This window comes from Bos mutus, chromosome 19 (assembly GCF_027580195.1).
Source record: "Bos mutus isolate GX-2022 chromosome 19, NWIPB_WYAK_1.1, whole genome shotgun sequence".
Classification (NCBI taxonomy): Eukaryota; Metazoa; Chordata; class Mammalia; order Artiodactyla; family Bovidae; genus Bos; species Bos mutus.
Window position 1 is genome coordinate 54,152,939 of NC_091635.1, and position 16,779 is coordinate 54,169,717.

Here is a 16,779-nt window from a genome sequence, read left to right on the forward strand (position 1 = left end):
CACTCTTAATAAGAGTTTCTGGTTAGGGCACCGCACATTGCATTTTTAGGAGTCACTCCATATAAACGCTGAAGCAAAAAACATGAGCCCCTAATTTGAGAAACACTCTATGAAAAAGTGACCTCCTGTAATGACATGCTTCTCCCCAGCGCAGTCCAACAGGAACCTGTGATCCACCTGAGCCATCTTCACGTGCCCATCAGCCATTTAAAAACACAAAGAAAGAAAAGAAAGACAAAAAGAAAAAAATTTAATTAAAAATTGAAAAACACCAGGACTTGCGCGGAGGTCCAGTGGTTAAGAAGCCGCCTTGAGATGCAAGGAATGTGGATTCGATCCCTGGTCTGGGAAGATTGTACATGCCGTGGAGCAACGAAACCCATTCGCCACGGCTACGGAGCCTGCGCACCCTGGAGCCCGGGCTCCACAATAAGAGAAACCAAAGAGCAGCCCCTGCTCGCCGCAACGAGAGAGCCTGCACGCAGCAGCAGAGACCCCGTGCAGCCAAAAATAAAGAAAATAAACATGTTTAGAGAGAATAAATCAAGCAATTATCCAGCTTAAAAGTAAAAACCAAAAAAAAATTTTTTTAGGAAAAAAAAGTACAGGGTGTTTATTTTCTTTAACCCCCTACATCCAGAATATTATTTCAACATGTAATCATTTTTCTCACAAAGTATATATTTTACAACACACCTCAGTTTGGACAAGTCACTTTTCAAGAGCTCTCTGCCTGTGGTCAGAGGCTGCCCCATCAGAAATTGCCTGTGGTCAGAGGCTGCCCCATCAGATAGTGCGGCTCTCGATACCATGAGTGAGTGAGTGAGTGAGTGAAGTCGCTCAGTCGTCCCGACTCTTTGCAGCCCCATGGACTGTAGCCTACAAAGCTCCTCTGTCCATGAAATTTTCCAGGCAAGAGTACTGGAGTGGGTTGCCATTTCCTTCTCCAGGGGATCTTCCCGACCCAGGGATCAAACCCGGGTCTCCGGCATTGCAGGCAGACGCTTTAACCTCTGAGCCACCAGGGAAGTCTCGACACCGTACTGTCCATCAAAACTTGGAGTGAGTTGGGAAACGTTCTGTTATCTGCATTTGGGCGTCATTTATTGAGTACTGTCCACCAGTGCCTGTGCCGAGTGCTCTATAGGCTTTACGCCTGCTCACCCTCTTGTCAACCCAGTGTTAGGGCTCTCAAGACAGGGAGGGTGCTGGGAATCGACAGACACCACATCCCTGTGGTAGATTGCTACTGTGTCCATGCCTGGAGGGCCCAGGAGGAAGAACTGGGTCCAGAGTCTGAGCTAGGCTGCTGGCAGGGGAGATACCCGAGTGAGGCTGGACAGAATCCCGTCGATAGGGATGATGGGGAGAGATTTAAACACTGAAGGGGATTCAGGGGTTGGGTGGGAACTGCCCGGCGTCTGGTAGACAGGGCTTACGGGTGGCAAGAAACAGAGGTGGGTGAGGAATTTACTGGAAGGTGACTGGGGAAACTGACAGAACAGCAGCTGGAAGAAATAACAGCAGGACATCAGAGTCACCTGCTGAGCATTTTAAAGTCCCAGTACACAAGTAACTACTGAAGGTAAACCTAGTCCTCCCCCATGGCCCAGCAAGCACCCGCCCAGGTGCGGGCTCAAGAGAAATGGATACACGTGGCCACGAAATCCCACTCCAGTACTCTTGCCTGGAGAATCCCAGGGACGGGGGAGTCTGGTGGGCTGCAGTCTATGGGGTCGCACAGAGTCAGACACGACTGAAGCGACTTGGCAGCAGCAGCCACTAAAAACACAAGAAGAAATCACAGCACTTTAATTCATTACAGCCTGAACGTGGAAACTGAAATGACAGTCGTCCAAAGGCTGGATCAGAGAGCTGCAGCGTGTTCATGAGGAGGAGCTCACACAGCAAGGCACCACCAAGGCACGTGACCTCACGCACCTCCTGGGTGATCCCTCCAGACAGGTGAAGCTAACCCTAGGGTGACACAAGAATTAGGATTCCTTGGAAGGGGGTCCCAACCAGAAAACGTCGTGAGAGAAACCCGGGAAACGTTCCTCTTTCCTCACTGGGTAATGGCTACCCTAGGTGTAATTATGCAAAAAATGTGTGCATTCTCTACTCAAGATCTGTGCACTCTATACACAAATAGAGAGTATACGTTATACTCCAAAGGTAATCATTTATATATGTGTGTTTGTATATTATATATATTAATATGAAAAGTGAAAGTTGTGAAAGTGTTAGTCGCTCAGTCATGTCCGGCTCTTTGCAACCCCATGGACTGTGGCCTGCCAGGCTCCTTTGTCCAAGGGATCTTCCAGGCAAGAATACTGGAGTGGATTGCCATTCCCGTCTCCAGGGAATCTTGCTGACGCAAGGATCGAACATGTGTCTCCTGCATTGCAGGCAGATTCTTTACCAGCTGAGCCACCAGGGAAGAATATATATATATATATTTAATATTAAATATATATAAAATAAATGCCCAGGCTGTTGAGATCAATTAAATCTGCATCTCTGGGGACTGCCCTGGTGGTCCAGTGGTTGAGAATCCACCTTGCAATGCAGGGGAGGAGGGTTCGATCCCCGGTCAAGGAACAAAGTTCTAATATGTTGCAGAGCAACTAAACCCACAAGCCACAACCGCAGAGTCTCCGTGCGCCGGGTGAAAAATTCCGCGTGACGCAGCTAAGACCCAGCGCAACCACATATATAATTTTTTAAAATCTGCATCTCTGAGAATGGGTCCCAGGCATACGTGGTTTTTGAGGCGATTCCAAATACACAACCAAGGTCGGACATGACTGACAACCCCTGGATCAGTGTTTCTCAGACCCTGCTGTACACACAAATCACCAGGAGTCTTATTAAGAGGAAGACGTGGGTCAGTGGGGGGCCTGAGCAGGTGCTGCCAGCGCACTGGGTGGTGGCCCACTCTTTGCTGCCTCCTCCACCCCAGGCTCTGGCCTGCTCACCTGCTCAGGAACAAGACCTCCAGCAGGGGGCCGCCGACCAGACACCATCCCAAGGAACCTGAGGCTCTGGAATTAACAAAGGAACTTCTGGTTGAAAGAGGCAGGACATACTGACTTTTAAATGTTTACAGCCTGGGGCGGTCAGCCTTTTTCTATAAAGGACTGGGTATTGGGGGCTTTGCGGGGTGGCCTCTATCCAAGTTGCTCAACTGCGTGGCTGCAGCAGAAACGCAGCCCTAGACAGTATACACACAGCTGCTGCTCTGTGCAGCTAACACCATTTACAGACTCATGCCTGCCCTGTGACCGTGGTTTGCATCGCCCTATCGCTCACATGTGCTGAGCAGGAACAGGGGAACCTCATAACAGTCTCCCCAAGAGGAGACGTGTGTCTGGGGGACAGGAAAGGAGGTGGCGGTGCCCTCTTCTCTTCGTTTTTCTTTGGAATCATGTATTGTGTTACGTGCACCACCTATTAAAGAACAAAAAACAGACAAGACTTGCACACAGGAAGTCCTTGCAGACTGCCTACTGTGAGGCCTCCTCTGCTCTCACTTTTACCAGCTCTGTTCCTAGTCCCGCAGGCCAACTCCATCTCAGTAGCACGCCTGGCTTCTCCCCTCCGCCGCCCACTGCCCACCTCCCTCGGCCTCCCCTTCCTTCAGCGGAGCCCGGTGGAGGCCGCCTCCTGCTGGGGACAGGCAAGTTGGCTTCATAAAGGGAAGCTGAGGCACCACATGCAGAGAAAAGCTCAGCCTGGAGTCCGGAAGGCCTGGGTTCTGGTCCAGCTCTGCTGATTCTCAGCCCCCGGTGCCCACCTCACCAGCAGTTGCCAGGATCCCATAGGAAGTGTGGCTCCACGGCGAAGCACCAGCTGTGCAGACCCGCCAAGCCCGCCTCCCCAGGTAGAGATGCCTCCAAAGGGCCAGAATGTGCCCCATCTTTGCAGCCTCCTGGCAGGATACTTGGGTTTATGTGGCAGCTCAGCTGGTAAAGAATCCGCCTGCAACTCAAGAGACCCTGGTTTGATTCCTAGGTCAGGAAGATCCCCTGGAGAAGGGATAGGCTACCCACTCCTGTATTCTTGCCTGGGGAATCCCCAAGGGCAGAGTAGCCTGGAAGGCTCGCAAAGAGTCAGACACAACTGAGCGACTAAGCACAGCACAGCAGGATGCTTGGCATACAGCAGGCGCTCAATGGAGAGAAGAGACCAGTGGGAGCAGGCAGAGCTTTTGTCCATCACCAAGCCAGGGGCCAGGAAAGACAAGATAGCCACCCCAGGTCAAGATGGGGGGGCTGTCCCCACCCTCTGTTAGCTGGGCCTATTGCTAGCGGCAAACAGCCAAGATCTCTCCTAGATAATGTGCTTTGTAAAAATGCAAAATAAGTTAGCCCCCTAAGAGGAATCGCCAGGAAGGCCCTTAGAGATCAGTGTGAAGTCAAACCTGGCAGACACCTCTGTACGCACCTAATTCACTCTTTCACAGATGGGGTTTGGGGAGTAAGGAACTTGCCCCCAAGGCCACGGCCAGAGCTCAGTGTCCTCAGAGGAAAGTCTGGGGCCAGAACACCATTGACCATGATAAGCCACACGTAGCCCCCAGACCTCATAACTCACGACAGACCCACTTGGGATACCCCATACCCCCTCTGCGGGTGACTGCAGCTCCGTTCCTCACCATCTCCCTGTGGGCACCCGGGCACGCAGGCTAGTCTCCACCCAGAACTTAGCGGATGCTGGGCCAGCAGGGCACACGATGCCTCCTGAAGCCTCAGCCTTGGGACTGAGGGCACCTTGACCCGCCCTTCGCTAATGGCGCCTGGTGTCAGAATGTGTGATCCTACTGTGCGGAGGAGGAGGAAGGGCAGTTTTTTTGGCAGGCATCTGCTCCAGTAGAGACACTAAGGCTGACCTCAGGACAGAAAGGTTCTGATGACCAACGATTCATACGTGTTCTGAAAACACAGAAAAGTCAGAAGAAACACAACAAACAGAAGTGAATCAAAAGCACTTCCCTGGTGGCCCAGTGAATAAGAATCTATCTGCCAATGCAGGGCACACAGGTTCCATGCCTGGTCTGGGAGGATCCCACAGGCCTGGGCACCAGCACAGCTGCAACTGCTGCGGCCTGGCGCACCCTGGAGCCTGGGCATTGCAAAAAAGGCGAGCCCCCACTCTGCAACTAGAGAGCCCACTCACCACAGCAAAGAGCCAGCACAACCCAAAATAACTTTAGAAGTGAATCAAAATAACTCAGGAACACGTATATAAGAAACAGTGTTCTGCCTGTTTTCCTCTGAGTTTGACTATTTCTGATCCTACATTTAGGTCTTTAATCCATTTTCTCTTTGTGTGTGGTGTTAGGAAGTGTTCTAATTTCAGTCTTTTACAGGTAGCTGTCCAGTTTTCCCAGCACCACTTAATGAAGAGACTATCTTTGCCCCACCGAATACTCTTGCCTCCTTTGTCAATGCTAAGGTGCCCATGTGTGTGTACCAGTGGGGTGGATGAACCTACAGCCTATTATACAGAGTGAAGTCAGAAAGTGAAAAACAAATGTTGCGTATTAACCCATACATATGCAATCTAGAAAGACTACTGATGAACCTACTTGCAGGCTGCAATGGGGGGAGGGTAAAACAGAGGGTGGGATGAGTGGAGCCTGAAAACACACACCCTATCGTGTAAGCCAGCCAGCCAGTGGGAACTTGCTGTGTGACTCGGAACCCAAACAGGGGCTGTGATAACCTAGAGGGGTGAGAGGGAGGCTCAAGAGTGAGGGGACGTGTGCACACTCGTGGCTGACTCGTGTTGGCGTGGGTCAGAACACAATACTGTAATCATCCTTCATCCTTCAATTTTTCCTTTTTGGTAATAAAATTTAAAAAAAAAGAAATAGATGAGCAATAAAGTTCCTAACAGTGAGTTGGGCAAAAATCGTTGACAACATGACTGAAGTTCAATGTCACCATTAAAACATTCTTGAGATAGAGGCATATGTGAAAAGTTTATAATTCTGAACTGTATTCTAGATATTTCAACACAATTCAGGGGACACAGAACATGTGTGTGTGTGCACATACTTGTAGGAAGGGCAGAAATCTGACATTCTGCTGAGTTTCTTCTTGTTTAGGGAGAAAAGTGGGTAACTTAAAACTCACTGATAACACAGAATCAAGATGTTGAATACTTGTTAAATGTTGTTAATACTTAATAACATTAATAACTTAATGTTGTTAATTAATACTTGTTGAATGTTGTTAAATTTACTACAGGGAAAATTTTTGACCAAGCAAATAATGATGAAAGCAAAAAAAAAAGAGAGAGCCAGTCAGAAAGCAACAGGAAAATGAACTAAACACCAAATAATATGACAACAGTGATCACAATGAACAGGTGAAATTCACCTACTGACTTTCCAGATTTCACCAGAAAGTTGTCAAGGAGACAGGAAAACATGATGCCAATACATACAAAATCCTTTCATGTACTCGTCTTAGAAATGGATAGTACAGGTAAGAGAAAAAAATTGGGGGAGGGGGTGGAGGGAGACAGCAAAAAAGGAAAACAGATTTAATTTACAAGCTGAATTTAATAGATCACATAAAATTTTATACCAAACCAACAATAATGCATTATTTTCAGGTGTGGCAGAACATTTTCCACAATTCCCTTCCCCCCGCAAAAAAATCATTCTAGAGTTTACCTGGAGAATTAAATGCACCAAAGAACCCAGAATTTCTGAGTAAGAATATACCCATGAGGCTGTCGGTACTGGAGTGATAGTAATGAAGGCAACAGGCCAGTCCTGAGCTGCCCAGACCAGCAGCCTCCAGGCCCCCGTGACTGTGGAGCACCTGAGCTGCTGTGAGTGCAAATACACAGATGGGATTCCAAAGACTTAATATAAAAACACCCAAATATCTCAGTATTTCTAACACCCATTACATGTTGAAATAGGTTAAATGAACCATTATTGATTTCATCTGCTCTTTCCTTCTTATTGAGACTCCTAGAAAATTTCAAACTATACACGTCTCACACTCCATGTCGCTGGACAGAGCTGGTCTAGAAACGGGTCTGGGTTTTCAATTTTCTGTCCACATTCTTTGACGTCCACGGAGACTGTTTTCCTTTTAGATCAGATTTAAAATGTTTCCTGTCTGGCCTAGGTGCCATGAGTTTCTCCTGGGTTTGTTTACATAAATGTTAATTTTTCTAAGAGGTGAAATGATGGATCTCTCTTGTCTGTGTTTTTCCAATTCTCAGTTCTGAAACTCTCCTAGAGGCTGGTCAGTGAACCACTGTGGTGTCTGGGGACACAGGAGGGGGAACGATCATTCTCACACTGACACAGAGGAGCTGTGGTCCAGAACCTGGCTTTCAGCCTCACATCTGCTCCACCTGCAAACCGCAGTCCCCACCATCTATCTCTGGGGTCAGCTGTGGCTCACCCCAGAGGTGGTCATGAGGACCAAGTGATGTTTAGCCGCAAAGTCATGTCCAGCTTTTTTGCGACCCCATGGATTGTAGCCCACCAGGCTCCTCTGTCCGTGGGATTTTCTAGGTAAGAACACTGGAGTGGGTTGCCATTTTCTCCTCCAGGGAATCTTTCCATGACAGAGATGGAACCTGTGTCTCCTGCACTGGCAGGCAGATTCTTTACCACTGAGCCTTTTGAGGACCAAGGATTACTGTAAAACAGCACAGCACCTGACAGTAAGTTCTCCGCAACTCCAGCTCAACCTTGATCTTAAGCCTACGGTGGTGCAGCAGTAACCCCAGAACAGACACCGACACCCTTCTAGGTCCAGTCCTTTCTCCCGCAGCAGTGCCCCAAGGACCAGAGAGGGGCTACAGCCCACACAAGCACCTGCAGTGACAACAGGCTGGCTCTCCGGCTCCTGTGCTCAGCCATCCACCTCTCCCTCACACCTGGCGGAGATCATCTCTGTCTTTAGCTTCTCCCATTTAAGAGTTCAAGTTACACTTAAGCTGCTGCTGCTAAGTCGCTTCAGTCGTGTCCGACTCTGTGCGACCCCATAGACGGCAGCCCACCAGGCTCCCCCGGGTAATTCCGAGAACACACCAACAAGCAGAGGGACGCCATCTGGCCTGGCAGAATGAGGACCTCCACGAACCTGGAAATCCACTCCTCAGTAAAAGCAACACAAGTACTAGCAAAATGGTCAAAATGACCTTTTTCAGAACTCTGGAAATTAATCCAAGGCCCACGGCAACCTAAACACTATCTATCCAAAGCGTACAGGCTCCTCAGTAACTTCTTACGTTTTCTCCAATATCCCAGCCCTGAGAGCTAAGCCCTGAGACACCAAGCACAACCTGCCCCCCATGAGCCTGGGCCCTGGTCTTGACCCCATCACCTGTCAGCCCAAGAGCCTTCCCAGAGGAAGCCGTCTCGGCCAGACCGCTCTGGTTTGGCCTCCACTCCGTCACCTCCCCTGCCCTCCGCCCTCCTCAAAACCCCTCCACTGCTTCCCAAGAGAGAAGCCATGCCTGCACCCCCGGCGGTGACAGCCCTCTTCAGACTAGCCTAAAGGCTGCCACACGCCACTTCCCGTTTCAGTGATGCAAGCTGTAAAGAAAAGGCTTAGCCCCGCGTATAACCAACTTGACCAAAGTCACAACCCACTTACGGCTGGGACTGAGGGCTGTTGGTGGTTAAGACCACACGAGAGCTCGCTGAGGGCCAAGCTCCATTCCAGCAGGGATATTTCAATTTCATTGCCTTATGAGGCTGATACCAAACAGTGGCAGATTTTTTCTTGTGATCCAAAATCACTGCGGATGGTGACTGCAGCCATGAAACTAAAAGACACTTGCTCCTTGGAAGAAAAGCTATAACAAACCTAGACAGCGAATTAAACAGCATAGACATCACTTTGCCAACAAATGTGCATATCGTCAAAGCTATGATTTTCCCAGTAGTAGTGAACAGACACGAGTTGGACCATAAAGAGGGCTGAGTGCCAAAGAATTGCTGCTTTGGAACTGTGGTGCTGGAGAAGACTCTTCAGAGTCCTTTGGACTGCAAGGAGATCAACCCTGAATATTCATTGGAAGAACTGATGCTGAAGCTCCAATACCCTGGCCACCTGATGCAAAAAGCCGACTCATGGGAAAGACCCAAAGATTGAGGGCAGGAGGAGAAAGGGACAACAGAGGATGAGATGGTTGGATGGCATCACCGACTCAATGGACATGAGCTAGAACAAACTCCAGGAGAGAGTGAAACAGGGAAGCCTGGTGTGCTGCAGTCCATGGGGTCAGAAAGAGTTGGACATGACTGAGCCACTGAACATCCACCACCACCATTATCTGATCATGGAAACTGAAGCCTGTGTTTCACCCACTCGGTACCCAAACCCAGGGAGAGAGGCTGCAGCTCTGGGGAGAATGCCTTCTGTGCCCTGGGGCTCTATTAGCACTCCAGGGACCTTGGAGGGGTAGGCAGGCCCAGAGGCCACGGCTCAAGGCCCGGAGCCTATGTTCGAGAGGAGAGGCCTTTCGATCAAGACTTGGTTCTGCTCTTAAATCACTTCACAGATTTATTAAGAGTGCACAAAGAATTTGGGCAACCAGTGCTTTCTCCTCAAGCCTGGCTGTCTGAGAACATCACAGGAAGAAGCCAGAGGAAGGCTGGCCGCCACCTTGTGGAGCAAAGGGGAGGAAAAAACCAGATGGAAATTTCTGGCTAAACTGTCTTCAGAAAGCCATGAGTCTCCTAGTTTAAGTGGCACCCTAGAGCCCGCCACACTCACAACCACCCCACGACTCCCCAGCTGTGTGCACCATGGGAAAAAACAGAAGCTACAGTGTATACAATTTGAGATTTGTATGTTTGTATGTTTAAGTTACTTAAATCGCACAATGCTGCATGAAATCAGTCTAAAAAAGAATCAACACACACCACTGCAAGGTAATCCACTGAGGGTTTTTTTTTTTGTTTTTTTTTTTTAAACAAATTTGTACAGGAAAAAAAAAAAAAAAAATCCCCGGGTCACACCCTATACCATACGCTCACCCTGTCCGGTTATGCAGGAAGCAATGGGAGCTGGGACAGGCAGCGGCCATAGATGACACGGGATGTGGAAAAACCGCGAGTTCCCTTTGTTCTCCAGTGTATCTTGTACAAAATAATTACATTTTTTTAAACATATTTACAGAGTTTGCACAAATAGAAAATGGTTACAAATTACAACCAGGCTTGGCAAGATAAGTTCCCCCCCTCCTCTATCACTGACTGAGGCTGGAGGTACGATTGCTCTGTATTTACAGATGCATTAAAAAGTCTGTCTTCTTAGAGACCTAGATGGAGTTCATAAAAAATGGTTAAACAATCATAAATTCATTTGTAAGCTATACAAGCGATTGACGCCCATCAGTCAGTTCATGTCTTGCTCCCTGAAGAAAGCCTTGAAGGTAAAAGAATCCCTTCCCCAAAAGCAAGAACACATCCCTTGGCCTGTCTGCTTACAGGGGTTTGGGTTTGGGAGGAAATATAGAGGCAGGAAGAAGGGAGGAAGGGAATGGGGGGAGGGCAGGACAACCGAGCTGAGGCAGTGTTCCTTTCATCGTTTTTGTTTGTTTTATAAACAGCTTGGAGCCAGGTTAAGCTGACTGGCTTGTTACACGCCATCTGATGGCTTTGAAAAGAACCCACAATTCCCTCGTCTCAGAGACGGAAACAGCTCAACATGACTACAGTACGGAACGAAAGGACTCTCTGGAGACAACAAGTGTTTGTAATTCTGCTGTAAAGTCTTTGCCTTGAGTGCCAAGCCCAATTTCAACAGTGCAAAACAGACTCCAGAGGTGGTGTGGAGCGGGTCAGAGGCTCGAGTAGCAGCTGTCCACCCACTGAGCGAGTCCTCGCTCCACCAGCGACCGGTTTATCAACACCACCTAGGAGAGAAAGGTGCTGGAGAGCGCGGCCACGGCACTGGGCCCACCTTCCGGGTCCCCCTCAGCCCAGGCCCCATCACCGGCGCCTGAGTGACTGGGCCGGGCCCGCCAGGGGCTCACGGACAGGCTCTACCAGCGGGTGAGCAGGCTCTCCACACTCTAGTACCAGGGGACGGAGGGGAAACCCCAAGGGACAAGGTCCAAGAGAGCCCAGGGACGTCCTGCTACGGGGCCGCCAGAGCTCCGCGGGGATCGTCAGCTGCACCTCCAGCCGCCACCCGCTAGATGACAGCGGCATCCCCACCCCAACGGCGGCCACCAAGAGCGTCTCTGGGCGTGACGGGGGAGAGGAGGCCAGAACTTACTTCATCTCCAACCACGCTCCACAGTTGAATCAGAGGAAGGCCGGTTGGGCTGTAACTCGTAACCTGAGAGAAAAACCCCCCATGGTGTTAATAAGCTACCCCAGGCCCCTCTCATTCAAGACTGCTGGTCAACCTAGGGTGTGGGCCAGGGGAAGGCAGGCGCTATAGGTCTGCTCACAAGAAGCCAGGAGAGCTCAGAGAGGCTGGAGGCGCCAGGCGGGGGCTCCTGAGACAGACCCACCAGCCCGCCCGCACCACACACCTGAGCCAGCAGCGCCGTGTTCCCCGTCATCTCGCTCATAGCCGCGTCCGCCTCGGGGGAGAAGTGGTCATCGTCTGAGGAGAGGGAAAAGCAGCGTTCGACTCTCAGGGGCCGAGCACTCGTCACACAGCTCGCAGGTGTTCTCCAAGCAGACGTCACACGCTGCCACGGAGCAGGACCTCCCGGGACAGAGCCCCAGGCCTCCCTGGGTACACTCGGGGTGCCTGCTGCATGCCACCCCCCGGGGGACAGAGGCTGCCTCCAGTGGAAGTATCGCTGCCACCGACACTGATTCGGGGGCTGAATGGACTGTCATCTCACGAACTCAGGAACACACGTTACAGGTGAGAACATGTGAGACAAGGGTCAGTGGCTGACGGTCAGCCGCGCCCACAGTGATGCAGGTGCGATTCAGACCAGGCAGCTGGCCATACAGTCCACTCTGCACAGCGGTCCCAGGTGGGTGGGGCGCGCGACAGCATCTCTTGTCAGATCATACCCTCCTGAACAAGGACACACCCAGGGTGAGAGGCAGGGAGGACGGGAGCACAGGGCTAAGGTCTGGGAGCATCTAGGGACGGAGCAGTCTCTGCAGGAAGCCTCTCAAAGCCAGAGGCCCGGGTGGAGGCCAGGGCAGTGGGCCTGAAAGCGGGGGTCCAGGGACCAGCACCGCGGAGAACTTGTTAGAAACGCAACTTCTCGGGCCTCCACCCAGACCAGTCCATGGAAGCAGAGTGGCCACAACCTGTGCTGCTTAAGCCTGGAAGCTGAGAACAAGGGTCTCACAGAGAAGACCTCCTCTCAACACCTGCTGCGCCCCGGCCCGCGGCCCCACCTGTTACCTGACAGGGGCATCACGCTGTCCAGAAGCACCTCCGCTCCCTGGAACGGCAGGGTCACAAAGTCAGACCTGAAAGACAAGCACGGTCCGAGCTGAGCCCGGACGCCACACCGCCTCACCCCAGGCGGACACTCCCCTCCCGCTCAGTGCCGTGACCCCAAAACCCAGTGAAGCCACACAGAGGCGCACACGACAGGCACAGGCCACTGCTCCCGCTCGCCCGCGCAGGCCCGGCCCCAGAGGCGCTGCTTCCATCAAGCGCGCAAGAGACGCCGCCTCCCTGTGCCCAGCGACACCTGGACTTCTTCCACCGGACAGGCCTCTCTGCTCTGTTTGGCTGAGGCAAGGACGGGATTCGTTTGCATCATCCTCTCCCAAACAGAGTGGGCAGCAGCAGGAAGAACCCACCCACGTCCCAGGCGCCCGCTCGGCAGACATCACGGCCGACTCGACTCACCGGATCTGCCGCAGCACGTCTACCTTCACCCTCTTGTAGCCACCATAGTCGACGTAGCGAATCTCGACCTCGTTGGTGTCCTCGTAGGCGGCCACCACCTGGGCTCGCCACCAGGCCCCGTCCACGCCAGGAGCAGCGCAGATGACTGTTACTGCGGGCAGACGAGAGCGTGTGCCCAGAGCCGGCGCGGGGCGGGGCGGCCACAGGCCATCCCGGGCCCAGCACGGACCAAGGGCAGGGCCTGCCAGCCGTGCATCTCTGCTGCCCGCAACGCCCCCGAGACCAGAAAGTGCCCACCCACGCCTCTTTCTCTGAGACGTTCTCTGAGGCCAAGGTAGACACAGATTACCTGATATAAGCCAGGTAAATTCCAGAATTCATGGAATGGACCAGCACCTGCCTTATACTCTGAAAGGAATGTCTCAGAAAGAATCCAGAGCCTCAAGTGCAGCACATCTCTGGTTGGCTGCCAGGACCTGCTCTGGCCCACCGCAGACCAGACCGAGGGCTCCCAAGCCCGAAGCCCACTTCTGGCCTTTACTTCAGGACGGTGCTGAGAGCAGGAATGCTCGGGGCAGTCAACCAGGCCACAGCGCAAGTGCCCCTGAGCGCCACCAACCCCAGCCCGGAGCAGCAAGGGCGGGGGCTGTGACACGGCTGGCCTCACTGTGCCCTGACCCTGAAGAGCAGGCCCCAGTCCAGTCCAGTCACCTCCTGGCCTCCAGTTCTGTCTTCGCTTCTGGGTTGAAGCAACGTCAGAGAACCTGACAATATTCCTCCAAAAGGAAAAGCTTAATATAAAATGTCCCCCAAATTTCAAGTTTTCCTTATGTCTTAACGCCCACTGGGGGCTTCAGGTTAGGAGTCAAGTTAGGTAAGAGACATTAGATCTCTGCTAATGAGGGTGATGAAGGTAACAGAGCTCCGGGGCAGGGTCCACCTGGGCAAGTCACTGACTTCAAAGTCTTCATTTTCTCACCCGCTGACTGGAGATGCCCCAACCCACCGTCACCAGACTCTGGGACCGTCTATGGGAGTGGTGTCTGCAGCAGGTACTGTGCGTGTCTGACACACACAGTAGCCACCCCAGCCCTCAACAGGCGAGCAGCAGAGCTGAGACCTGAACCCTCGTGCCAACTCTGTATTCTGACCCCTTCTTTCCGTCAGCCTATGGAAACACCAGTGTGAGCTAGCCAGGGAATGGAGCCCAGCGCACCCCAAGCCGACACCAAGAACTCAGGGATGCTATTCCCATGAAGAGCCCCAGAACAGCCTCCTGCTGGTTAAAACCATGGGCAGAACAAGAGGAGACCCCCCAAAACTTCTCCCCGAGCCTGGCCAGAGCACAGGCGCCCCCCTCTGGCCCCAAGGGCAGCGCTTACTCTCCACTGGGGTGGGCAAGGTGGGGATGCCAGGCTGAGAGTAGCAGAGGTACATCTGCTGGTCCAGGCTGCGCAGCGCGTGGAAGGTGGGGTGTGTGTGCTGCTGCACAAATAGGTGCCCGGCGTTGACCTGGTTGACCACGATTACCTCCACAGTGACGCCGTCCGGGAGCATGAGCTGCAGAGAGCAGAGGGGCATGTGCGTTCAGCAACCCTTCTCACACCTGGGATAAATTCTGAGGCCCCAGGGCAAGACTCCAAATCGACACATCTTCGAAAAAGGCACAGCAAACCAAAGCAACATGGCTCCTAGACAGCAGAGGTGCAAGGAAAATTCTCTTAAGCCGTTCAAAGTGTTTGGCTCCCCTGTGGCCCTGACCCTGCAATGCCCCAAGTAACCACAAGAGGTGGCCTCAGTTCAGCTGGGCAAGGAGGCCCCCAGGTGTCCATGGTGGATGGAGCGTCTGGCCGCCCACGGGCCTGGGCACAGCTTCTGCCCAGTCCACCTCTTCTCCAGACTCTGTAAGACCCAGGGAAGGCAAACAGGGATGGGGTGGCCACTGAGAACAAGAGTAAGAGATGGTCAAGCCTGAGGGCCGCTCTGCCAGCTCCTTGGAACGGCAGCTGACTCCAGGAGCTCCAGCGTGACTGTTGGCATCCCTCCAAGCTAAGGCAACACCGAGGCACTGTGGACACAGAAGGGCATCCACGCCACCTCCAGCCAGGCGGCCACAGAAAGAGCTTCAGGTGAGAGCTCCGCGCCGACCCCCCGGCCCTGCAGGCTGACAGCCATGGATCTAGCCACTCAGAGCCCAAGGTCAGGAGGCCTCACCAACCGCTCAACTACTTGAAAAAGAGAGAGTGGGTTTGGGGCCAAGCCTCACGGGAAACCCCGATGATTCAGAAGTGAAGCGTGGAGTGGGGGTCAGCCCACTCCCAGATATCCACAAGAAAGGAAGGGACACCCACCCTCCCCCCGAAGCACAAGGGTACCGGGAGGGAGGAGACACAGGATGAAAAGGCCAGCGTCCTGAACGTTCTCTTGGAGTGCACACCCAGCCTACGTGTGACACGCAGTGCTCTCAGCCTCCAGAAACCTACAGTTCTGCTCCCAGTGAGACGAGGCGCACAGGGCTGGAGGCACACAGCAGCAAGGGGTGACAGGCCCCAGAGACCCCACAGCCCCAGCACACAGGCCCCAAAACGCCAGCTCCTCTGCTAGGGCTCCCAGGGCTGGAGGTGGAGTGGGGGTCTTTCCCTTTATGACACAGGTGCCCCTCGTGAGGATGGAAGGGGAAGGGCCTCCTTCACCAGGGCCACCGCTGGACCCAACTCCACCGGGGGGTCCCCGAATCAGGTCTCAGGGTGATCAGGACAAGGCACAGCTCGAAGGCATCCCGAGCCAGCCTGCACACGGCCAGTCAGGAGGGAGTAGTTCCTTCCAGGCAACTGCCTGGAGAACAGACTGCCCAGGTGGCAGAGGTGGGGAGAGCGGTCCTTCCAAGCAGGGACCGAGAGGCCTCCGGTTTCCTACAGCACCCTGGCCCCCAGCCCAATCCAGAGAACTAAAAGCAGAGCTGGCCACTGGCCGGAGGTGAGGGGGCAGGCCTCAGTGTGCCCCGGGCCTTCCTTGCCCACGGCCTCGGGAGCTTCCATCTGGGGCCAGCCGGGAGGAAGGGGCATGCTCACCCAGGAAGTCATTGGAAGAGAAGGCAGTGCCAGCGAAGGCAGCGGGGGAGCGTAAATGTTGGTGAGGTTCAGTTCTTTGAACTTCTTGCCAATCAAGTTCAGCGCCTTGTCCACATGATGCTGAGAGCCTGAATGTGGGGCCAGACCACAGTCACAGGGCTCAGACAGAGAGCAAAACTGAACTCAGGCCCGCCCTGCCCCGCACCGCCTTTCCCCAGAGTTCAGGTGCACCTGTAAGGCGCCAAAATGCCAAGCCTCACCTCAGGGTGAAATGCACCTAAAGCTGGAAGCCGGTCGCCCTTTCACACTTGGCCTCTATTGGTTACGACTGCACTAATGCAACAGGAGCTTAGCTGACGGAGAGGCCTGGCCTTTGTCCACCATCAGCCCAGGACCCCTGGCCAGTCCCCGAGTGCCCACCCCTTTCCCGCCAGAAGATCTGGGGGATCCAGAGTCTCCTTTAAGTACCGCAAGTGAAGATGAGGCTAAAGGGAAGACTTGCCCACTCCCTTCACCTGGGGTGAGCAGCAGGGCTTTCTATTCAGAGACTTAGACTCCAAAAGGGAGCAAGTGGGACTCAAATGCTTCAAGTCACTTACGTTCCAGGTAAGAAAACTGTCATAAAACCCAGGCAGCGGCTGCCACTGACCTTCGATGTGGCAGACCTGGATGTTCTGGGTGTAAGGCAGGGTGGAGATGTAGATCTTGGCACCAGATGTCTGCTTGAGAAAACTCACGTAGCGTCCCTGCTTGCCAATCAACCGACCAACCAGGTGCTTCGGGAGAGAGAGAGAAGTGAGAGGGTTAACAAGAAGCCAAACTCGAGCATCCCCAAGACCCGTCTCTGCTTCACACCAGGTCAGGCTCACACGTATTCT

At 53.0% G+C, this 16,779-nt stretch overlaps 1 protein-coding gene across 1 annotated transcript in view; it reads right to left on the bottom strand.

Annotated features, from left to right (window-relative positions):
• Window positions 1-9,913: 9,913 nt before the first annotated feature.
• AKAP1 (A-kinase anchoring protein 1) overlaps window positions 9,914-16,779 on the bottom strand; it is a 33,018-nt gene continuing 26,152 nt past the window's right edge. The window contains exons 4-11 of the mRNA XM_070357274.1: window positions 16,551-16,677; window positions 15,902-16,029; window positions 14,213-14,390; window positions 12,831-12,981; window positions 12,375-12,442; window positions 11,533-11,606; window positions 11,271-11,333; window positions 9,914-10,905 (exon numbers count right to left, since the gene is read on the bottom strand). Of these exons, the coding sequence (XP_070213375.1) occupies window positions 10,831-10,905; window positions 11,271-11,333; window positions 11,533-11,606; window positions 12,375-12,442; window positions 12,831-12,981; window positions 14,213-14,390; window positions 15,902-16,029; window positions 16,551-16,677 (864 nt within the window). The 3' untranslated portion in view covers window positions 9,914-10,830. The remainder of the gene's footprint in view (window positions 10,906-11,270; window positions 11,334-11,532; window positions 11,607-12,374; window positions 12,443-12,830; window positions 12,982-14,212; window positions 14,391-15,901; window positions 16,030-16,550; window positions 16,678-16,779) is intronic.